Here is a 24,663-nt window from a genome sequence, read left to right as displayed (position 1 = left end):
CCCCACCTGCTCTTGACCCTGGGCAGAGCAGCGCCTTTGCAGAGATTACCCAGGTGGTGGTTCAACCCAGCCCCATCAGCTGAGAGCTGCCCCGCCGCAGCTGTGAGGTTGTGGTACCTGTACAGTGTGCACATGGCTTTTCTGTGTAGTTCCAGTCATACTGGAACTGTTTGTTGATGTTGCTCATGTGTAAGAACCTTCTGATGGTCCCAAGTCGCTCTGCATTCTGAGCCTTGAGTTTTTAGGAGGACCAGGGCAGGATGGCCTGCGGACCAGTAGGAAGGCAAGAAAACAGGAAAGCTTGGGGAGAGGTAACTGCTCAAGATATTGTTTCAAAAACATGATTACAACACAGCTTATTCAAGGATAGTTTTGTCTTACACAGGAAGGCTAATTTCATCTTCCCCCATCCCTTGGGAGAAAAGCTTTAGAAACTGGACTTGCAGCAGAAAGTGTCAGGCAGCTTTCTTGAATTTTTCTGGCTGATGTTGCTTTGGACTTGTGTGCTGAGTTCTTGCTGGAGACAGATGAGGATTGAGCTGATGGGTGCTGCATTAAGCATTTGAAGGTAAAAACAGTGTTGCTGCAGAGCGTGAAGAGGAAAGTGAGGTGGCAGATCCTGGCACATCTGGGTAGGATGAGATGTGGACTGGGGATGTGCAATTAAAATCTGAAAAAACCCCCACCTATTATTTTTAATTACTTGCATAGCATGATACTCTGACTAATGAGTTAACCCATTGTTTGCAAATGCACTTCTACTAACACAGACTATTCTCTGGCCGTGAAAGATATTTTTATGTTGTATATTGAAATTCAGTAAATGCGGCTGTCTGTTGATACCACCGTGACAAACTTTGTATGCTGCCTTGTTGTCTTCATCACAACTTTGAACTGTAGCTTGATTCCATTGTCATGACAAAATCCAGCCAAGCTGCAAATAGGTGCATGCAGCTGCACCTGCACACGTGCTCACTGGGTGCTAGAGAGAAGCAGTGAACAAATGTTGGAATGTCATAGAATCAAAATGGTTTGGGTGGGAAGGGACCTTTAAAGGCCATCTAGTCCAGCCCCCTCTGATGTCCCAGCATCCTCCATGTGGCCTGGTGTCTGCTCACTGAAGCTGGGTTCAAGCCTCGTTAGTCCTTAGCTCAACATTTCCATGCGGAGACATTTCCGTGGTCCACACGAAGTTTTCAGGAGTGCCTGTGATTTTAGGTTGTCAGTGTCTGTAAAGTGGGGATGCATCTTTCCTTTGAAGGATGATTGCAGGCAGCATCACCTCGGTCGCTGTTCTCTACCTTGGGGAAAAAGGGATTTTTGTCCTAAATCAGGGTTAAAACCATTTGGATTTAAGGCAGACAGAGGCAGCTGAGCCTGGAAGCACTTAGTTAGCTTTCTTCTCCCCTCCTGCCTAATCATCAGCACAGATTAGTTCAGAAACTGGGCAGGTATTTTTAGAAGCTGCTTTCAGAGCTGTAGTGTCACAATTTTTATTCTTTTTATTGGTGCTGAGGCACTAATGGAGCAACATTTCTGCTTTAATGAGAGGGATCATCATAGAACTTGAGGGGACATATACGGCACCCTGGCTGAGCAAGAGATTCCAGGAGCTGTGAAGGTTCCTGCGCAGCAAGGGAGTGTTTGAGACGCAGTCTCTGAAACAAAGCTCGTGTGCAGGGATGCCGCTGCTGGCACTAAAGTTGTGTGGCTGCCAGCAGAGATGGGGTATAGGAGGATCTGTAGCTGATACTTAGAGATACCAACTCATTGCCCAATGGAAGTATTTAAAACCCCATTAAAAGTTGTGATGGAGGCAGACATGTGGGAAGGCTGAGTGCTTCCTCCAAGCCTTCGGAGTTGTCTGGACCCTTGGTCCCAGCGCTGTGTTGGCAGCTTTTGGGAGCAAAATGCTGACAAGCTATCAGAGGAAATGACACCTGCATTTAACTTTGGACCTGTTTGCAGCCCTGCGTGCATGGGTGCCGTGCTGGGCAGCCTGTCAGCAGCGTGTTTGCCCCATCAGCTGCTGCTAAACACCCCCGTCATAACTTTATGGCAGTTGTATCGTAATTATTTTATTTTTTTCCCAGTCTATAACCAGGGTGGGGAAACAGGGATCTTTGGTCGATGTTCTCTTCCGAGCCGGGAGGATATTGCGAATGAGTAATGGTCCGGCTGGGGCTGTAATGTGCAGAATACCTCTGGGATGACTCACCCGGCACAATGCAGCACATCCCTCTAGGAGACTGAATCACGCATGGGGAGAAGCCGCCTGCCCGCCCGGCAGCAGCCAGCTGGGACACGGGGTAACCAGAGCAGCAGACAGGGAGGCTGCTCGTGGCAATGCTGCTCGAACGGAGCAGTAAAGGTTTAAAATGCAGAGGAAATGGCATCCCTCAGCAGGTAAGTGTCCTCTGGCTGCGTATAATTGCATATTTTTTACTCCTGGGGTTCTTTTTCCTTCGCCCTCCCCCCATCTGCCCCCACAGCCCTTCTGAATGTTGTCTAAATCAGCATATAATTTATCAGTGAATATGTAGGAATTCTTCTGTGAAACACCGCCTTTCATTTATGGTTACATATCATTTTTTTTTTTTCCAGAACTAATGGTTTAATATTCACCCTTTCTTTAAATTCCAGTAGGAAAAATAGATGCTGCCTGGGAAGCTGCTTCCCTTGTGCCCCTCTTCATGGACATTTGATGGAGTAGGGGATTTATAAAAAAAGACTGAAGACAAAACCAATGTGTGTGCTGGTTTGGATATAGCCAAGAATGTCTTCTTTGCTTTTTTATGTTCATTTATCTGGCAAAAGATGAAACCCCTTTAGATTTAGACTGTAGTTATCCTGCTTACTCCCTCACCCCTCCTCTGATACAGACCCAGCTGGAATTGAGTCACAGAATTACTTTATTTTTTTAATATTTGCAAAATATTATCTGCTCTTCGTAGTTACAACATACGTGTCATTGAGGATGTTTACAGAGGAATAAATATAGTTGTAGTCTCCACTGAGCAAAATGGAGGAGAGTGGGGGAAAATTCAACTTCCTTTGGGTGAGCGATTTTTTTCTTTTCTTTGTAAACTTTGAGTTTACGGGAATACTCTGTATATGTCTGCAGACATAATCATTTTTATGGAATGCAGTTTCTGTGGTTGTCAGTTTTGGTTTGTTTTTTTTTTTTTGCAAAGTATTGCTGTTCATTAGCTTGTATAGGATTGCAGTAACGCAGGAATGAATTTTTTGTGGTTGTCAGTTTGGTTTGTTTTTTTTTTTTTTGCGAAGTATTGCTGTACATTAGCTTGTATAGGATAGCAGTAACGCAATGCTTGTGGTCAGTTTATGTTACGAAAAAAATTAGGGTAGAACTTGGTTGTGATATTTTTCTTTTAGGTGGGGGAATCAATTCAGGATTCAGATCTTACGAATCTACCTGTTTGGCTGGCTAAACTTTTATGTCATTTTTGCTTATCTTAAACGTGGTATAAAACAAATACCATCTGTCATGCAACAACAATTTATTACTCATTACTGTAAATGATAGTGCTAATTAGCTTCCTTGTAATTTGTTAATATTTCATACTCTTGCACGAAAATAGGAGGACTTTAGGCTGCAACTCTTGCCTGTACTGCAGGTGAGGTGCAGGGCAAATTAATCAAATTTATTAATGCTGGCCTTTTTAACTTTTCAAGGCATACCACCATGTGCACCTATAACCATTTATTGCAAAAGTGACCCATTCAACAAATTTGAAGGAAATTTTTTTTAAGATATTTCATTGAATGGTTGGTCATTAAAAGTTCTGTCATTAGTATGTGTGTCCCAGTGATGTCATGGCTGCTGTTTAGGAAAAAAAATCAAATTTTTGTAACAACATTTATGACTTTTGATAGCTCTAACACAGTTTCAGCAATGTTACATAAATGCTTCAATACAGACACAAGTCATAAGTTAATCTGCTCCAATGCCGTTAAAATGTCATTTTAATTCAAAATCATTTGTGTAATAAGCTAATTTCTGGGGAGAGACCTAGAGCTGCACCAGTATCTTTACTTGCCTATCAGTGTGCTTGTAAGCCAGCTTTTTTCCCTAAAAAGCTGCTTCCAGTTCATTTGAGGTTTTGCCCATGTGTGCAGCACTTTGTGGGTATCACTGAGCAAGTCTGGCACAGGAAAGGATGTTATGCTGGCCAAAAAAAAAGGATTTAGTCCATATAGAATGACATAATGTGTATATTTTTGAAAAAAAAAATATATATATATATATATAAAAATATATAAAATGTATGTATGTATTTCAGTAATGAATTTTCATCTACTTCCTGGAAGGATCTGAACTAATTATGAAATCCCATTTGAGCTAGTTAGGATAGAGCTGTTTCTCGTAAACTCAATAAAATCAGCCTTAAATGTTGAACAAACGTTTTGGTGAAAGGGTTCCTTTGTTCCTCACTGCCTCGGCATTTAAGGGAGATGTGGAGGCGGGCGGCTGGGTTGTGCAGGTGTCTTGGTTTTTTGAGAAGTCCTTTTTCTGGGGGGGGAAAGAAAAAAAAAAAACCAACAACAGACCAGACAAAACTGCTATTAGTTTTTCCTATGGAGGCTTTTTGGATGCGCCGCAGTGCTGGATGCAAACCCAGGCTTGCTGAGCACTGGCTGTGGAGACCTGACCCCTCTTCATTTTGCCTTTGGGGCTGCTCTAGGCAGCATCTCTGGAGCAGGGAATGTGGGGACTGAATTGTTTGTATTTACTCTGACTGTGTGGAAACTGAAATTTCTTAGGTGCCCTTTTATTCTGGTGGTTGCAGAAAAATACAGGTTGCAGATTGGTTATACAGGAGTTGGGTTACAGGTATAGAGATTCTTTGTTCCTGGTGTGATGCAGAGGTGAGGGCAAGAAAAACTTTTGGGAGATTTTTCATGGTTTTCTTCAGATTCCATTCTAATATTTGATCTGGCCAGAGAGACACAGATGTCTTTTTTTCTTGGTGATATGTAGTGGTTTTGATACTTAATGGAAAAGTTTCAAACCTGCTGGAAATCTAAATGGTATGGAAATACCAACTTAATTTGCTATAGCTGCATACTCTGAGACGTTTGCTTTCAAACAAACTGCTAAGTTAGGATTTGAAGAAGAAAATGCTGGTCATAATCTGCAGATATGTCACATTTGCAAGAAGCTTCACGAACCAACCAACAGATCAAGGAAGTGGGACTCCAAAAATAGTAGCTTTTAATGTCCCTGCTTTCTGCTGTGGGATGAACTGCAGAGAGGAGCCTCACAATACAACTTGCAGCAATCACCTGGGCAGAATGTAATGGCTTTAACTCCAGCTGTTGGAGCTTCTGAGGCAGGGAAAACACCTGGTACTGTGAAATATATCCAGATCAGGTCATTCCCTAGTAATTGTAGAGTTACATTTGTTTGGATCCAAATAGTTTAAATTGTGTTTGTGTGCCTGGTTCAGCTGAACTGCCTGACCTCTGCTGCTGTTGCATTAGCAGCCTCTGCTGTCCTTTAAGGCTCTTCCCTGAAACCTGGGATCTGGAAATGTCAGTGCATGGATTAAAAGACTGTAGTCCGTAGTGTTGAAACCTGTTATGGGCAAATACCCTTTTTTTCTGAGACCTGGATCTCTCCTAGCCTTGTAAGCTGTAGAGTTGGAAAGGGAGGAAAATATCAAAGTGCCTTATGGCTGCAATATTGTCTAAGTTTATAGTCTTGTATTTTGGTCAAGTAACTTGGCTAGAGGGAAGAATATTACTGAATTATGGAAGGTGTCTGGGAAGTGTTTTAGATACTGAATGTGACTCAAAAAAAAAAAAGTAGTAAATGTAGTGGGTTGGACTATATTTTCCTTCCTCCTTGGGATTTTTAGACATCTCTGATGGTATCTGCAGTTGCTGCTTTGGAAGCAAATTGGAAAAGAAGAGCAGCTGGTGGAAGGGAGTTGTCTACTTTGACCCTCCTTTTACAAAGACAGTGCTGAAATTGATCCTTAACTAAGGAGTGAATTGTTTGTTGTTTACTCCTGGATGCAGGATTGCAGCCATAAGCCCTCACTGGGCACACAAGGGGCTCATGGCTTTGTCCCCCATTAGTGTTTCTGGAGGTGATTCATGGCTTTTGTCTGAGAGCACAGGATGATGGCAGCCCCATATGTACATGGTGGGAGACAGCACTTCTATCAGCCTCAAGTGTCACCTGTCTCTTAGACACGCAAATGCTTTGTGAGTTGAACTGTAGATACTGAAACCAGGGTTCAGTGATGACAGAGGTCTGATTCAGTCACTTCTTGTTTAGGAAAATTCTGTGTCCTCCGGAAGAGCAATTATACATGCACACACTGTATTTTACTTTTATAGATATATATGCGTACCCACGAGCTATAATTTTTAAAGAGTTCTCTTTTCCTTCCAATAAAAACAACACGTGCTTTTCGGCGCTACCTTTACTCCCCAAGTTTGTTCTGTTTCTTTTCTTTTACTCAGGGTGGGGCAGGCAGACAACCTGGAGCAGCCTGGAACATGCTGGCTGGCTGCCATGCAGCTGGGTAATCCCTTCAGATACTTTCTTCCCAAGCTTTTAAGGCTGTTGAGGACAAATCTGTAGAGTTACGATAGCATTTAAGAGCATAATTAAGAATAGTTTGCATGAAATGCATAGTGCAGAGGCCATAAACCCAACAATTAGAGCAGTCTGAAAAGTTTCAAGGATCCAATAAAACAAGGGGAACTAAGGCTACTGTGGGATTTTCTCTAATTGTTTCATTTTTAGCTATCAGTACCTCATTAATTGTAATGGACCAAATATTTTCATGTACTTCATTAACCATTTCTTATGAAAGAATCAAATTGCAGTTATCATGATAAAAATGCAGATGGATTCAAGTGAATGTGGTTGTTCTGCTACTCCAGTGCACCAAGGTTTCATCAGTGGCACGCACATGGGATTTGCAGATTGCTCCTTTGCTCCTCAGGATTTGGAATATTTGGAATCAGCCAGAGACTTGATGCAGTCGCGTAAAATGAAATAGCAAAGAAAATAAACAGCTTTTACACTAAGGAAGCAAGATCCTTATATGGAACTGAAATATTTGAGTACCTCCCAAGTATTTATCAACACTGACATAAGGGAAAGAAGCATTGCCTATTCTAGGCTTGTGGATGGAAACAGCAGGCAGGATTTAGACATAGAAGACTGGAGGAAGCTGTGTGTAGCCTTGAAAATTCAACGTGCAGCTTCTGAGTCCTAATCCAGTGATTAGACCAAGATGTCAAGCCCTCAGAACTGTTAACTACCTACTTTCCTTGTATCTTTTTTATTTCCAAGTCCCTTAGCAGAGGATGTGCTTTGGAAAACGTGGCTGTGGATGGAGCAGAGCAAAAGTGGGGATGGGGCTCTGCAGGGAGCCCAGCATCACTGGTGACTTCTGATCCTGCAGGAAAATGTGCCAAGGGATTATGTTAATGGAGCCAGAGCTCTGCCTGCCCTGCCAAAGGTGAACCCTTCTGCTGGACAAGGCTCTTGTCTAATAGGGGAGCAGAGGTCATCTTGCAGGGGTAGGGGGATGGAAACTAGATTTTCTGGCTTATTATATTTGAGGAGGTTGGTCTTCAGGATGGGAAGAACACAGTTTAAATGGTGCTATCTCGGCATGTGGTGGCAGAGTTTGTGAGTGCCATAGGTTATGGATAAATGTGGATATGAAGAGGAAAAACCATGTGGCTCTGTGCCCCACCAGATTGTCATTATAGTGGGCAGGGATAGTCATGGCACCTAAATTTCTCGTGTAGGTATCCAGTAATACTCAGATGTAGTTATGAGCCTAGAGAATTCACTGAGAGGTGATGGAAATGTGTGAATAACTGTCAAGAATCACAAAGTACTGAGTAGCTGCTTTTTGCTTAATTTTCCTTTAAATGGACAATTTCTGGAGCGAAGTAACTGAAGGCAACATTACTTTTGGGACAGCCGAAGGCTCCAAGTGCTGCCATAAAAGTGAATGGTAAATCCTGCAGGAAGCTATAATGCTACTGGCAATTTTCAAGTGTGGAAGGAGAAGCAGCAGTTTCTGTAGATGACTTTTGTGGGAGGATAGGAGGGAAGGTCGTACTGAGCGGCTCTGACTTCAGAAGAGAGCTAAAAATAAGTCCAGAAAGGATCCTTGGGGAATAGTAGAAAGATGTAGAAATGTTGGGTTTCTTTGTACTTAATCTGCTAATTGTTAATCCTTATAGACCATATGGGAAAGGTACAAGAAGAAAACAAAAACTGTCTTGGATGGAAGCAGCTCAATTTTTGCACAGTAGGAAATTAGCTCAAGTATTTTGCTTATTTCTGAGTATCAGGAAGTCAGGAGATTAAAGTTGCCACTGTAAAATCTAGAAACAGGTTTTCATTAAAAAATAAAAAGGTAACTGGTTCCATTTATAGACACTCTTGCCCTGTTTACTGTACCAGGAAGCTGCTATAAGGACTCAAGCAAAAATATGCTTAAAAACATAGTTTCTCAATTCTGTGAATATCTTGTGTGTGTCAGCTATGGTTGTGTATCAGATTGGAAAGCTTTTTATCAGCTATTGCAAAGTACTCAGGACAGCAGGGGATGAATTTCTGTCATCTTTGCACTGCTGTCATTGGTAGGTCCAGTGAGAAGGTTGGCATACCCATATAATAAAGGCTGTGAAAAGAAAATTGCAGCATGTGTTTTGTGAGATCAGAAGAGATAAGCTGGTCCCTGAAGATGCTCACTGCTTCCCTTGGTTCGTCCTGAAACTACTTGCAGGTAGGATCCGTGAAGCTGCTTGGATGCTTAGATCTGGTTGTGTTAGAGAAAGGGGGGCTTGGAGTTTAAGTGTTAGAACCTGAACTGCTGCAAAAATAGTCTGAAAATGAGGCAGTTTTACCTGGTGCAGGATGAAGAAAGCTACTACTGCTTGTCGTGCTGTACGTTTCCCATACTGGGAAAATATCTGGATACAGGGAGGAATTTCTCTCCATAAAGGACAATACCTGTCGTTTTGAAAGGCTGCCTCTTGGAAACATCTGTGTGTTATTTTCCTTCTCCTGGTGAGGTCACGTGGTGGCCTGGAGATGGACCGCCCATGGGCACATCCCTGTTGATGTTCCCAGCTTTGAGTGTCCTGCAGCAGCTTTGTGGCCCCTTTGGGTGCCTCTGCAGCTGACAGCACCGTGGTTGTGCGTGGCTGCCATCCAAGCCCACCGTGGTGACCTTCCTGTGAGGGCGTCACAGCCGTGGGCGCTGGCCTCAGCATCCCTGTGCTGATCGATGTCCAGCGCACAACGGGCGGCAGTGGCGCAGCTGCAGCACGAGGACAGGAAAGCTCCTTTGGGTATTTCCCAGCAGTTCTGTGCTGGGGACAGCCCGTCTTAGCTTGCAGTCTGTTGCATGTTCTGTGCAAGGTGTGTGGCTTTTGCTTACGTTCTCTAGTGGTTTTTCTGCTTCTAAATGACCTTGGTGATGTCCCCAGTGGATGATGGAGTAGCTGCTTTGTGGAAAGGGTACAGGGGAGGCCTGGAGTCTCCCGCTGTGGGGGCCCTTCTAAACCTTTGTAGTGGCCGTCTGGATTATCCCCAGATCTTAGGTGCTTCCAACATAGTTTCTTGTGAGGTTAGGAGGCTCTGCCTTTCAAAGCCCTGTGAAATGCTGGTGAGACTGTCCTAGGGGCCTGGTATGGTCCTGATGACCTGAGCTGAGCCGATTCCTATCTCCTTTCATCTGAGGTACCACCTGGAGCCACTTTTGTGGGGGTTTCCCCATAAAACTGTCACAGGTGTGGAGGAATTTGAGTGCCATCTTCCAAAGCCCACTTCACAAATTTGATCACAGAAACCTTGAAACATTTTGTTCATGGGTTATTTGAGCTCCATGAGTTCTTCCAGCACTTTGGAGATCTGCCCCAGTGTGGGAGTTGGCCTTGGGCCTGGGTCACCCCACTCTCTTGGTCCCTGTCCCTAGCTGCAGGAGGCAGAGAGTGTCAGGGACCACAGGTTGTTTGATCTGTGTGTTGACATCTGGAAACCTGGCGGGTTCATTCCTTGAGGTTTGGTGTGTCTCTTTCCTGCGATGGCTGGAGCGTTCCAGGAGTGTTCCAGGCCATCCATGACAGAGGTGGTCTTCCGTCCCGGGCAGAAACTCTCCATTGGGGTCAGCGCAGCGCCGTCTAAATACCACCCTCAAGAAAAACTGCTGCGATGCGACTGTGATGCTGACAAAAGGTTCTGTTTTTGTTTTGTTGCCATTGCAGTGACAGCTATATTGTGCGAGTCAAAGCTGTGGTTATGACCCGAGATGACTCCAGTGGGGGATGGTTGCCGCAAGAAGGAGGCGGTCTCAGTAGAGTTGGCGTCTGCAAGGTCACGTACCCGGAGGGCAATGGAAGAAGTGGATTTCTAATCCATGGTGAAAGGCAGAAAGACAAACTGGTAATAGATCCTAATTCAACTTTTGTCTGTTCTTATAATGAGAATTATTCCAAATCTATTGCTATTGTATTCTTGTGCAAGTTTTGGTTTTTTCTTTTTTTAAATATATAAAAAAACAGGCATGTGGAAATAATACTGGATTGGACAAAACAAACCCAATCCTCATCTAGAGTTGCCATCTTTTGCTACCTAGGCTGGTGTTAGGCCACCTGGGAGGAGCAGGTAAATTTTTGACATCCACGTGCAAAGATCCCCTTTGAATGAAAGAGGGCCTATGGTTTTTTCTTTTTTTTTTCTTAGACCTAGTGCGGGGGTAAGTGAGAAGTGAATTGAAGTGTAAAGAGCCCATGAAGCCAGTCACATTGTACTGAGTAATGCAGTGCAAGCCTTTTAAAAGGGCCATGAATTATTTATGCTGCGTGCTGTTCAAGGTTTGAACAAGCTGAGTGAGAATATGAAGACAAGTTGTCTCTTATGAATTGACACACTCGGTTTCTCCTGGTAGCTGTTTATCTAAAAAGGAGCTCTCTTGTATCCCTGCACAAATCAAATTAATAAAGCCCTTTCCTGATTTCCAGGGGCCACTTGAAATGTTACCATTTATTATCTTGTTTTTATGTATTTGATTCTTCTGAAATGCACTCCTGTGAAGACAGGGGCCAGCTTAAAAGCAGCACTTCCTCCACAGGCTTAAAAAATGCATTATTTGAGTCAGAAATGATCTTGCTTTCAAAAATACTGGTGTTTTAAAGCTGTTTCAGTTATGGTTTGTCTTTTGCAATGTTGTTTTGCTTAGGATGCTTTTTTGACATTATTTGGAAGCCATGCTTATGGTTTTGAGGGGTAGAGTAAGAGATGACAAGCCGTTCCTGTTGTCCCTGAGCATCACTCTGGAGATGGTTTTTGGCACAGCAGAACTTGACATGAGTGTCTGGCTGGGGGTGAACAATTTAAAAACAGTGAGGGGAGTGCTGCAGCACCTCCTAAATATGCTGCTGGTGGATAAAATTGCTGTTGAGTAAAATTGCTGAGGGAAGAGGTTCTCCTTCCTCCTGAGCCCCCTGCTAGCTTAACCTGTGCCACACTGGTCCAAAACATGCTCCTGGCGTAAGGAGTGAGCTGAGTAAAATTGCTGAGGGAAGAGGTTCTCCTTCCTCCTGAGCCCCCCGCTAGCTTAACCTGTGCCACACTGGGTCCAAAACATGCTCCTGGCGTAGGGAGTGAGTGCCTACTCAAAGCACAAGCAAAAGATGAATGTGCAATGGTTTTGAGAACAATTACCGCGTCTGGTGTTTATTAGTCATGATTTGGTAGGGAAAGATGTTCCCCTATGTGAGGCATGACTTGGCTTGCTTTTTGGGTCCAGCCTGAGACGATGCTGGCTGTGTCCTTGGGGTAGGAAAAGTGACTTTGCTCCTCTTTTGGGGCTCACGCCCTCCCAGGTGGTGCTGGAGTGCTTTGTGAAGAAGGACCTGGTGTACACAAAGGCAAACCCCACCTTCCACCACTGGAAAGTTGACAACAGAAAGTTCGGGCTCACTTTTCAAAGCCCTGCTGACGCTCGAGCCTTCGACAGAGGTGTGAGGAAAGCCATCGAGGACCTCATTGAAGGTAGCATGGGGGTGGACACTTGCACCTTTGGAAGAGTGGGCACGGGGTTTGAGTCAGGGAGCTGGGAAGAGGGAAATGTTTAAAATCAGCTCTTGGGCTTGGAGGTCTCTTATGCGTGTGTCTAAGTGCAGCTGGGGCTCTTATCCTACAGTGAGCAAGCCCCAGCTTTTAGGAATTGAGTTTTCTCATCCCTTAGAGAAGATAAGGTGTTTCAGTCAAGTATTTTTCAATCCTGTCTGTCCAGACTTCTCCCGGTTATTTATCATCAAGTTTGTTGTTACTGCTTTTTTTGATAGGCTTGGGTTTCACACTAGTGATGGCAACTCAAACAGCCCAGGCTCTTTATTTGCAGTCAAATCTCGTCTTACTGAGTCTTTGTTAAATTTCTGCCTGGAGTTGAATAAAACTTAGTTTGGTTTTGGTTTTATTTTGCAGTAATTTGTTTTGTCTGCACCCTCTTAGTTGAATGGTAGTTCTTGAAGACCTTTGTTGTGTTTCGGGGTGTTGTTTTTTTAATTCTGTAAAAAATGCATTTGAATTGTCTGTGCTTTGAAGTTGTCATAAATTTTTTCTTTTCACATTTCGTTGCATCAGGCAATCACAATACGGCTATAATTCAATTGTACTTTATTTTAATGAAATTTGATTCTTCTTGCATTTTTTCTGGAATTTTTTTTTAACCATACTACTTTATATAGGGACTTAGTAGTCCAAAGTCTTTTGCCTTCTCTTTCAGTGTGACCAGGATATTTTTATATACAGATGGTACATTTTCTGAGGATATTAACTCACGTGTATGTACAGATGTGTATTCTTTTTGAGGACATTAGCTCCATAAGACAGCTTCATGTTCTGGATAGCCTGTCCTTGCTTTAACATGAACATGGGAGATACTGGAAGGGAATTAATCCCCCAGGGCTCCTTGCTGGTAAATACCTCATCAGTTAGAGGAAGGATGTTCTCAGAAATTTGCTTTTTTCTGTGCCATTAACATCGAGAAGTTACAGGTAGACTTGCTTCTTTCTTCTTGTTAAAACTGTGAAGCTTTTTGAGTTATAAAAGGGATGATTTATGTAAGTGGCATGGGATTGTGTAAAGTTTCAAGGAGATAATAACTCAAATGTATTGAGTAGTATTTTGAAGATGCCAGTACTTGGCAACTCTTGTTTTGGTCTTCTTGATCCGTTTTACAGTGGAGGTATTTAAAATCAAGTTCTGCTGTATCTCAGATACTTCAAAATCAGCAAATCTATATTTATCCCATTAACAGTACAGGCTTATCCTCATGAATGTGTTCCCCATTAACTTCCAAATAAGGCTTTCTGAATGAAAAACAATAACTTGTTCATGCACACACAGTGTTGGGCAGGAGATTTAATTTATCAGTCATTTTTTGTTCACGTACTTGATCAAATTCAGCAGGTAGTATTAAGCACAACTAAGTGTGCATTCAGAACTTCACATCATGATATCACTGCTTTATTGTGAATATTTAACCAGTAGTTAATTCCCTGTAGCGTCAGAAGTTTGGGGCACAGGTACAAGAACCCTGTGCAGCTCCATGGAACTTCAGCTTTTTTTAAATTTTAAAGCTAATGTAGCAAATGGCACAAATGTTTCCACATTACTCAGTGTTTTAAGTGGGCTTTCACACTTAGCTCTGCACATCTTCGTGATGATGCAACTGAGAGAAGCCAAGGCTGGTGCCAATAGCATTATATAAAACACGTTATTTTAACAAATTTCCAGAATGAAGGTGGTACCAGCCGTTGTACTGTGTTGGTCAGGGATGTGATGTGGGCTTAATTCAGTCTAGCAGTGGGCTTCCATCAAAGAAACAGACATTTGACTTGAGGGTTCTCCCCCCAGCAGATCCTCTGCCTGTACCCCCCCTCGTTGGCAGCCTTAGGGTAGATGAAGCCAGCCAGGAAGGGGGTCTGGGATCTTGATTGGGTATAGGCAGAGGAGTCACTCCTTTTTAGGTTCAGCATAAATTTGGTGTCAAGGCCAGGAGTGGTGAGCACCCCCTACCCTGAGGCCATTCTGTGGTCTGGTTGCTCACCAAACCCCCAAGCAGTTCTGCAGGAACGCCTTCTGCAGGGTGAGGAAAGTTTTTTGATATGTTTCCCTACTTTTCCAGAAGATTGCCTAATGTGCCTAATGAAAATTGCACCCCAGTATTTTTCTCTTGTCTATGGTTTTACACATATCAGCTCCTTTCAGGTACTTAGTTTACGTGGGGCAAGGTGATTCTTTGAGAAGCGAGTGATAATAGAGAAGATCTTTAGAGTATATAAAAACTTCCAAAATTAAAAGGGAAAAAAATCCAATCTAACTCTTCAATGTCAAAGTGAGGTTCATTTTATTTTAAATTATAGGTTATTTCTCTTCTCCCCCCCCCATTTAGGGAGTAAGTGAAGAAAAACTCATATGTGATTTCTTGACAGCTGAGAATCAGCCTGGAGCACTGATTAGTACATAGCTTTACCATTCTTCAGAAATTAGTCTTCTGTAATTGGAAATGGTAACTGCTATTTTTATCATTGTTAATTAGCATTGGCAGTCACACAGTTGCATTTCAAGAAATACTTTTTCAGATTTTACCTCTCTAACCTAGCTACCAGCAGATGGGTTGTTCTTCCCTAATTTGAGCCACTCTTTCGTGCATCTACAGCACAGAAACCTGTGAAAATCCAAATGTTTAACAGCCTCAAGAAAAAAAAAGTTTCATGGAAATGTAATGTGTTTATAAAGCTGTTGGTTTGATTTTTTCTAGGATCTACAACTTCCTCGTCCACCCTTCACAACGAGGCCGAGGTCGGCGACGATGATGTTTTCACTGTGAGTACATGTCACCTAAGCTTCTTCTCTTTTATGCTCAGGTTTACATGGTCAGGTTAGAAAGGGTTTCTCTTTTTATGCCTCAGGGCTGGCATTCAGCCACCATCATGTTTGGACACTGGGTGTGTTTTATTTGATGGATGTATATCCTCTACAGAATGTGAGGCCTCCTGTTGGCCCCCTGTCGCCACCTGAAAAGCATGTCAGAACAGGTGATGTCAGGGGCTAGAAGTGAAGAAATAATCGCCTTTGAATTTCTTTTGGCTTACACAGAGGTGCTGCACACACCTGCTAATACTCCTCTCTGTCCTTGAGAAACTTCCTGCAGACTCAGGTAGTTAGCAAGGGGTCTGCTACTCAGGTACATACTCAAGGAAATAAGGTTTTGGATCACAGTTGTAAACAAGCAAACTTTAAAGGTGTTTCACCTGTGCATGGCATGTAGAAAGTTCAGGCTGGTGTTCTTCAGGTGGAAGAAGGCACAGTAGTGTGGCATCTGTCTAAGCAGCAGTGACTTAAACAGGAGTGAGCTGTTGTCAGTTGATTTGTGGTGTTGTCTAAAATGTATTATGGGTTTTTGCTGAAACTAAAGCTACTAGCTTCAAAAGGAAAGTTAAAAACTAAAAAAAAAAAAAACTGGTCAGGTGAAGATGTGACTCTGATTAGTGCTATTCCATGGGCTGGAAATAAGTTGCTCACATTGTATACTTCTTTGTTAATAAAGTTATTTGCTCACCTTAATTCAACCCCCATGGGCACCTATTGGTTAATTTACAAATGCCCTCCGTGTCCTGTGGGGCCTGGATGGCAGGAAGGGGGAAGGTTGGATATCCTCAGTGCAGCAACAGCAAACTCAGAATTGTCTTTGGGATACTTCATTGGATTTTTAGGGTGAAGGAGGAAAAAATCAGTACAAGCATCAAGCTGCTTGAAAATTAGTCCTGGGAAGCATCCAAAGCCAAAAGGTGTTTTTTAAGGGTGATGCTTTGCCAGCATGGGACCACATCAGATTCCCTGCTGAGTTTTGACCGGATCTTCCCAGGGGCCGGCATGTTGTCCACATCTGTCCTTTTGTCACGCTCAGGGAGACAAACAACAGCAGGCAGGGTTAAAAGGTGACTTCCTGCACTCTGCAGCAAAACTATCATTAGCAGCTGCTTCCCAACTACCTGCCAGAAGTGATTTATAGGCACTGGGATGGGACAGGCGGGGGAGGCACCAGTGGAGCCAGAGCCTTTTACCAATATGTACTGCTTTGTTCCCAAATCCCCTGGATGAGCTGTGCTCTGCTGGGGGTGGACAGTCACTCTTGATGTGTGTGTGGCTCTTCTGTGCTCATCAGAAAGCGGATGACTGTCAAAATGTGCCTTGGATGGGTGTGACCCAGATCTCACTGGGTTACATATTGGAATATTCAATGTTTAAGCAATGACAAGTGGCCTGTGGAAACAGGAGAATATATTTTTGCTAAAATCCTACTGGCTGATGTTCAGGCACCTGGGAGTGCTCCTGAATTTCTCCGCAAGCTCAGTCTTGTGGCTGAGTGTTGATTTTTAAACTCAATGAAAGATTTTTACAAGGAGGAAGACTGACTGTCCACCAGTTTGTTGCCTTTAAGTATAAGTAGGCGGTGTTTTACATAGAAAAAGTTGGATGACTCCTGCTCCAGCTGCATCAAAATCAAACTCCTGCATTCAGAATGAAGAGCCAGAACTGCAGGAGATTTTTCCCACCAACTTGACCCTGGGGAAGTGACAGGTGTCTCCCTGCCATGCAAACATTTATGGGTAGGAGGCCTGATAGAGTTCCTCCTCATGATGGAGGAGGAGGAACAAGTTGCTCAATAGCATTAGCAAGGAGGAAAACCTCAGCAGCATTGGCATCTTGTTGGCACCTGGGGAACGAGTTGTGTCCTGCCTGGCAGTGCTCTCTGCAGGGTTTTGTGATCTCCAGAGTGTAAGAGGGACCTCACTGGCAGTGGGACTTCGCATGGTGCTATTTGTCAGGATGGCACACTAGGGCAGATGTGTTGTCATACTTCAAGAATAAGGTTTTGGGGACATCTCCTTCCCCAAAATGTCTTTGTTTTTCTGGGATGAAGTCTTTCCTTTTCCTGCAGTCCTTAAGTTCTTCAAAGCTCTCAACTTCCTATTTATCTGGTAGGTTATGGTAAAGTATGAAGACTGCATAAGCCAGAAATAACATACTGAAGCATAGAGCAGTTTAAAACTGGAAGAAATTGATAGGGCTGTGAAATGTTTTATTTTTACCCTTCTGTTCCATTCTTTCTTTGCACGTATTTTTGACTTGTGTATCATAGTCCATTTGGTCATCCTTCCACACAAAACTTCTCTGCAGCTTTCTGTAAACTCTTCTTCAGCCACAGCAGTGGATTTTTTGGGTTTGGTTGGGGTTTTTTCTCTGTTTTAAAGAGAAAGTACATTTGTTCTTTTTTATTTCCTAAGGTAGTTATTAAAATCTTCACAATCCTCCCCCTCTCCCACACATGCATGAATAAACTTAACTGCGTGCGGCAGAATTTTCAAAAGTATCTGCATGATTGAGTCATTTAATCAGTCATTTACCCATCTCTGAAAATCTCAGCCATTGCTGCTGCACTGCTGCCTCAAATATTTGGCCCTAGGTCCTGCTCTTCTTGAAGATGTTTCAATCTGTTGAAGCACAACGGGTCTAAAACTTCACATTTCTGAGGCTGCTTTGTGGCCGGCCACCCCGACTTCATCGTGCACAGATGTTTGCACCAACATAATGCTCCCAGCTGTAGAACAACCCCCCTCATTCCATACAAGCCCTGACCCCCACGTGGCTCTTGGCTGTGGATTGACATAGGGTTTCTATAAAGCCCCTGCTCCTGTTAGCTCCAGTGTGGCTCCGTGGGATATGCGTGGTTTTGTGTGTGCGCCTGGTGCATCATCCGTTCTGTTTATTCTCAGCCAGCCTGCAGCCCTTCCAGGCATCCAGCAGGTTACTTCCCTGGCACAGAAAACATCTGCCCTAGAGGCAGAGCTCTCCTGCAGGCTGTGACCTTGCGTGGCTTAGTGGAGGATCATTTTCTTGTATCAGAAGGACGTTTTTTGTCCTCTTGTATCAGAAGGTGGACAGGTGAATGGGAGCGTTCACTTGGTGTCAGTAGTCTTGTCTCCTCCATGACTGTAACTTGCAGAGCCGAGATGATAACTTGGGCAGCAAGATCCTGCCCCATCCCTATGGCAAAGGCTCCCCATCCATCTTTCTGAAGCATGGGTTATATCTTTAAAAACACGACTTTGCCAGCTAATACTTCTCCTGTGGCTTAGACCTACAGCAAACAACCTGTTCTGAAATTCATACCTGACAAGGCAGGAAACAACAGTATATAGAGCTAAATGTCACAGCCTGGAGTTGAAAAATGCTTATTTCTAAAACGAAATCTCCATTTAGGAGTTTTAACAATACGTAGTTGTGTTTCTGGAGTTTCAGATCCTCCAAAGAGCCCATAAATGTTTTCCATATGTTAGCAAATAAATTTCTTCTGTCTTGTACATTATAAATCGTCCTCTCAAGAGATGCAATCTGAGTAAGACTGGCCATCCGTTCTGTCTCCACTGGGGAAACACTCCTTGCAACAGGCTGAGATTGTTCTGTTTGTCTTTATCCATCCAGCCTGCATCTTCAGCCTTCTTTAATTAACGTTTGTCTCAGAAATAGGGTTTCATACAGACTGAATGTATTCTGTAGCTCCTCAGCCACAGAATTTGCCATATAATTGAGTTCCTCTATAAATTTTTTTCCCTAATCTACACTTTTACTTTCAATTACAGATAATAATCCCACATGACCATGAAGTTAAAATTATGAATTGATTCCAAGGAAAAAAGGTCAATGTCTTCCAGAGTCTGTAGAGTGCCTGAAATGGCCTCTTTTAACATCCCATGTGAAAAAGCAGAGGTGTTTGTTCTGAAACCTTATGACCAGTTCAGCTGAAACACCACTCATGTGTTTTTCAGATAAATCTGCATCCTTGTGCCTGCTTTAGTGCTAAAGAGAAGACACCCACTGGCAGGAGGAGCAGCAGCTCCCATGTTTTTTCTGATTTGTGACTCTAAAAATGACTGCAGTCTCTTCTAGCTTTAAGGGGAATGTAAGGGAGAACACAGCAAAACTCAGCCTTACTAAGTGTGATATGCATGTTAAAATCACATGCATTTTATATAATCAACAAATTTTTTTTTAAAAACACTTTTTTTTTTTCAATATGAGACCTGGAGAGTGGCAGATCAAGCAGGCATGATCTAGAGGTGCATGATTGAGCAACAAAATTGCGTTTCAAGGTGCACACACTCAATCCGTTGCTTCTCTTGTTGACTCCTGGCTAAAAACTTACTTATCTTGGTTCCCCAACTGCAAGAAGGGACAAATACTCTCCTGCTTCACTAAGGTGATGCAGACAGATCTTGCTGTCACTGCTTTTCTTCCTGGACTTCCAGCAGAAGCCTTCAGGCTCATGTTTTCACTACGAAGTTGTGTGTTTGGAGCGACCCTTTGCCTCTTGTGCCTTTTTCTTGTCCTAACACGGATTCCTGTGCTTGGGGATGTTTGAGTTAGGAAGTTTGTTACGTGGCTTGGACACTGCTGACAGTCATTTCAGAGACAGACACAATTGCCTCCTCTTCACCAGAACGATGCCTATTGGGGCAGATGTTTGCATTACAGTCCCGCTTGCATCTCTTCTGCTTTCCTAATTAAAAAAACAGATTTATCCCTGCTGCCTTTCCTTGAAACCTTTTGTATACTTTCATTTCCCATCTGGGCCTCAAGCATGTTACAGCCTCACTATTAAAATTTAGAAGATTTATATTAGCTAGATAAACACTAAATCTAATTTTTCTTACTGGCTTGGTCGTTTCACATTCAGATGGTTCTTTTAAAGAACAACTGTGGGTTTTTTTCTTTAAAGTGGACAGTAGAAACCCAGTCCAAATATTTTGGAATATATTTGTAAGTTCTGTGGGATGCTGGAGCATCTCTCATCCCTCTCAGCCCTCTGTGGAAGATGATGTTGCTGAGAGTAGAACTGAGTTGTTAGATATGTTTCAGTCAGAAGATGTGCTCAGAGATTGAGGAGCCACAAGAGCTTGCAGTTTCGTTTTTTCTAATACCATCCTCGGATAGCCAAAGGGGAAAATGCATTTTGGAGGCACAGAGCTCTCTGTGGGAATGATGGGGTTGTCACCTCGAGCAAATCCACCTTGTTTGCTCTGTGAGGCTGAGCAGACCGACACGGGGATTGTTGCAGTGACAGGACATGATGGCCTGCCTTCTGTTCTTCTTCCTGCCCAGCAGCCAGCTGTGCTCTGTGTGAACAGCCAAAGGGTTCATTGCTGCTAGCCACATCCTCTGATGTCTGCATTCTGGGCTTGCATTGTAAACCACAGCTATTCTAATTCAGATTTTAAAGGGAAAAAAAAGTACTTGCCAAGAAGAGAGAAATTCACACACAGAAAAACCAGCAGGCTCAAATCCTTCCCTCAAAAACCTGAAAAGGTCCTGACTATCCACCAGTTTTAAGGCTAGCTGCTTTTTATCTGTTTGGGGTTTTTTCCTGCCTTCAGGTTAACTTTGCCCACACAAATTCACATCACTCAATGGGAATGGATACCAATGCTGAAAGAGATTTTTCAGTAGGGAAGGTCAAGTGGAAAGTTTTTTCTGTGGCTGTCAGGTTTATTTTCTAGTGTTGTATTTCTCCCTTTCTTTCAGGATCTCTTGTTTCTTTCAAGTGGTGCTGGAAATTAACCCATTTATTTTCTTGCTCTTTCTGCTAATACAAGCAGGCTGTACTCACTGATAATTTAATACTATTGTCACTGAAACAGTGGTATCATCTGGAAAGGCAGCTGCTCTTTTCCTTAAGTCCTTCAGAAATGTAGAGGCAATTACTATGTACTTCAGCCTATAGATTGTCCTTGCTTACTCTTTTTCATAACCTGTCATTTGGACAGAAGGATATATAAAAATTACTGTGGTGCGGAGGTACAGAGAACATAAAATGTGTTTATTCTTGTGTATACAACAGATTCACAAGATGTAAGTGAAGTGAAGAGCTCAGGGGAGCAGATAGGAGAAAGTTTGAAGGTTTGTTTGCTTCCTTTAAAAGAAAGAAGGGGGAGTAAAGGTCTTGCACGATTTATATATTGCTTTATTGTATTTCTCATGAGGGTTTTTCTGGTTTTGTGTCACTCTCTGATAGGTAAAATATGCTTTTCTTACTGCAGATAAGAAATTGGCATTTTAACACAATTCCCAAATTGACTGAATTTCCGTTGCTTTGGTGCTGTTTCACTCTAAGTGAATTACAAATAAGAACAAATTATTAAACAAAAAGTATCTGCATTGCTATCAGATATTCTAAGGCTCACTGCTCTGTAGTTTTCATGTAGCTAATTATAGCAATGACTGGGATGTGTTGAGCTACTTTGCTGAGGGTAAGCAATTTCTCTTGTCACAATTCTTCCTCTCAAGACCATTTTTTGTAGTGTATTTTTTGGCTCTGTACCATTCCCACATACAAACACAGTTGCTTGTGCAGTGGGATTGGGATATATCCTGCAGGAAACGGAAATTTGATCTTTTGCTGTGGTGGAAGTTTCCTTATAGCTGCATCTTGCCAGAACTTGTGTTGTAATTTGTGCACCAGTTAAGTGTTCAGTTTGCCCCAGCAGTTCAAAAGAGATTTTGCTTCTCTCCTTCTTTCCTAATTCTTTCCTCCTCTCCTGCTCTCCTTCTCAACACCCATGTTACCCTTTCCCTGTGCTTGGGTGATGATATGGTGTATTTCAGTGTACCAGCTCTTTACATTTTGTACTCTGTTATTTTTGTTATGTATAACCCAACTTGCATTAATTTAAGTAATCTTCAGATTACTTAAGATGTTGTTTTCTTGCAGGATGAGCCTTTAAGATAAAAAGGGTCACCAGCAGACCTGCCTGTAGGATTCCTTGTACAAAGGTGACTTGGCTGGTGCCTCTCTAGGTGTAGTTTCAAGCTGGTGAATTTGTGATCAGAGTGTGTTGTAGTGCCATTTCACACTTGCAATCAACTAGCTGCATGTTTGTCTTCTGAAAAAATAATTTGGCTGTGTAGTAATGTACTTAAACTATATGATGAGTTAAAGTGTGAAGCTGTTTATGAGCGTGTTCCCTTTTAATTCATGCTGTAGTGCATTTGTGTATTTAAGGCACAGATGTGTCAGAAACAAAATACAACCAAGAAGAGTAAATTGCCCTTTCATAACATACAGTAAAACAGAGGGGGAAAGGAATTTTTTTTTCCTTTTTTTTTTTCTTTTGTTCAGCTGTGGTTCCCAGGGCATTTCTTTGGTATTATGTAAGGGGGACATCATTTGAGTCAAGATGCCTGTGAAAAGCAAGTTATTTTTCAGCCAGCTCAGTTCCCCCACCTTGCTTTTGCAGCACAGTTATGCTAAGAGTGAAGTTGATGTGGGGGAGCAGGGATTGGGGTTGCAGGAGTTATTTTAACACCTATATGAAACCACAACTGAGGGATGCAACTTGACTGATGCATCTTTAGCCTCAGCAGAGCAGAGACAGGCTACTCCATCCCCCTTTTCCTAGCACAGCTGACTCTGTGCTGAGCCAACCCAGGGAAGTGAACCAAAAACTAGCCCTATAAAAGAAAGCGAATACTTTTCCGGTGGTTTGGCTCCTGGAGCCAGCTCGCTGTAGGGCTGGAAAAGCAGAAGTGCTGGCTCAAGGGAAACTGTAGCTGATGGGCTGAGCGGGAGGCAAAAAACCTCTGCCACCCCACCAACATTCATGGTGCCACTTGAAATTCATTGCATACCCCTGGCCCTGGATCCATCGCCTTCTGCAAGACCTCTGCTGCGCTGGTGATACAAGTAAGGTGGTTCTTGCACTTGTGTCTGGTTTAGGATTTGTGGCATTTTCCTCCTTCATGTTTCTGCTGTGAAGTTCATCCTTCAGTTGAGACTGGAAGGAGATGCCAGGATAGCTGAGGCGGTGTTGATGGGGGTGTGTTATGGCCAAATGTATGCTTTTACCTTAAAAATACGTGGTTGATATGACTGCGGCTTTCCATTACATTCCCTCTTTAATCTGGGCTATGCAGTCAGCCTTTGAAGTGTATAGGCCTTTCTTTCAGCTTCAGGGTGCTTGAAAATTTGACAGAGGCAGAAAATGGCCTTTTCCATTACTTGCATAGCCAACCTGAGGAAGTGGCTTTCAGCAGACAGCTGTATTTGTAAGCTGCAGTCTCACTGGCTGCTGTGTTGGAACAAAATGCCTTGTCCCAGGGCAGGAGGAAGCACCAGGGACAGCTGGATTTGGGGTGTCCTGGCTGGCCCCAGGCACTGCCTTTGAAGGTGACAGACAGAGTGGATGCAGCACGGGGTGTAAACACTGTTGGAAGGAGGCAGCCTTGGCCGGGGGCAGAGCGACGACTGACAATTTCCTGTGCTGCAGCAGGACGGATTAGGCAATGGCTGCCTGGCACACAACCCTGTGGGAGCGCAAGGATGCAGGTCTGCAGCGAGCAGGCAAAGCTTTCTGCACCACTGGCAGGAGGAAAAGCATTTGGCTCCTGGTGCTGAGCTGGATCATCCGTCTGGGCCGTGATAGGAAGGGAGCTGAGTGGGAACTGTGGGGCCAATGAGTTGCTCTCCTCTTCATGAAGGAGCCTGTAATTCCCACCTGCTGTGTAAACACTGGCAAATCTGATTTGAATCCATCGTCTTGTGTAATAGGTAGAAAAGAAAAACCCAAAACAAACAGTTGAGGCTGCCTTGAGTGTGTCCTTAAATTTTGGATCCTCTTAAATGATTGGAGTTGGGGGTCTTTGTTTGCTTACTTGGGCTTTCTTTTTTTGGAGAATTTGGGAAAGAAAAGGAGTAGTTTGGTAAAGCTAAGCAATGAAACATGCTTTTATATGAGGCTTCAAGATTTTTCTTTAAGTTGACTGATTCCCCTTCTCACCGCTAGAAAGAAAAAAGAAGGCAAGAAAGAACAAAAGAAAAGCTTCATAAAGAAACCCCATAACTTTCTGACTGAAAAAATATTGTAAGGTGGTGTCCCCTCTACCCCCCAGGATGTGTCTGGTAGTAACTGGGAATGAACAACAGAATACAAGAGTCTCAGAGTGGACCTCTGCCCAGTACAGAAATGCATTATAAAGAACTGCATCTAAATAGCTGTGTTTCCTTCCCTCACCTGTGTTTTGTTAAAGGTTTGCTTGCCCTGTATCTTGTAAATACTTTATGAAAATTAAATCAGAAGTGATTCTAGGAAGCAGTTCTTATGTCTCTGGTACTTTCTGCAAAAGGAGAAGGAAAGACAGAAGTAAATAAGTGCCATTACATTTTTAAGCAGAGCCTGACATATTTGCAGTGCATATGAAGAGGATATTTTAAAAGTTTGCATCAGCTGTTGGATTCTATTTTGGTGATAAATTCCAGCTAAAATATCGTAGATGTTCATAACTGTGTGAATAAATGACCCCTAACTGACTTCCTAAAATATCATATCAGTCTTCTGTGGGAAGTTTGCATTTAACTTAGTTTTTTCTCCCTCTGTTTGTAACCTGTTGTATTATATAGGAGGAATGCTGCTGGATTTAGAGGCTACAGCATACATAGCAAAGACATTAATGATGGATTAGGTGCATCAGAGACATTAATGATGGTTTAGGTGCATCAATTCTTCTAGCTTGGCTAATTTAATTTG

The 24,663-nt window shown here is 43.0% G+C and overlaps 1 protein-coding gene across 1 annotated transcript in view; it reads left to right on the top strand.

Annotated features, from left to right (window-relative positions):
* The window catches only part of SPRED2 (sprouty related EVH1 domain containing 2), a 59,590-nt gene that overhangs the window by 22,635 nt on the left and 12,292 nt on the right, over positions 1–24,663 (top strand). The window contains exons 2-4 of the mRNA XM_041404411.1: positions 10,276–10,453; positions 11,896–12,064; positions 14,841–14,905. Of these exons, the coding sequence (XP_041260345.1) occupies positions 10,276–10,453; positions 11,896–12,064; positions 14,841–14,905 (412 nt within the window). The remainder of the gene's footprint in view (positions 1–10,275; positions 10,454–11,895; positions 12,065–14,840; positions 14,906–24,663) is intronic.

The sequence above is a fragment of the Onychostruthus taczanowskii genome, unplaced genomic scaffold, assembly GCF_017590055.1.
Source record: "Onychostruthus taczanowskii isolate IOZ18803 unplaced genomic scaffold, ASM1759005v1 scaffold21, whole genome shotgun sequence".
NCBI lineage: Eukaryota > Metazoa > Chordata > Aves > Passeriformes > Passeridae > Onychostruthus > Onychostruthus taczanowskii.
This window is presented reverse-complemented; position numbering and strand designations above follow the sequence as displayed.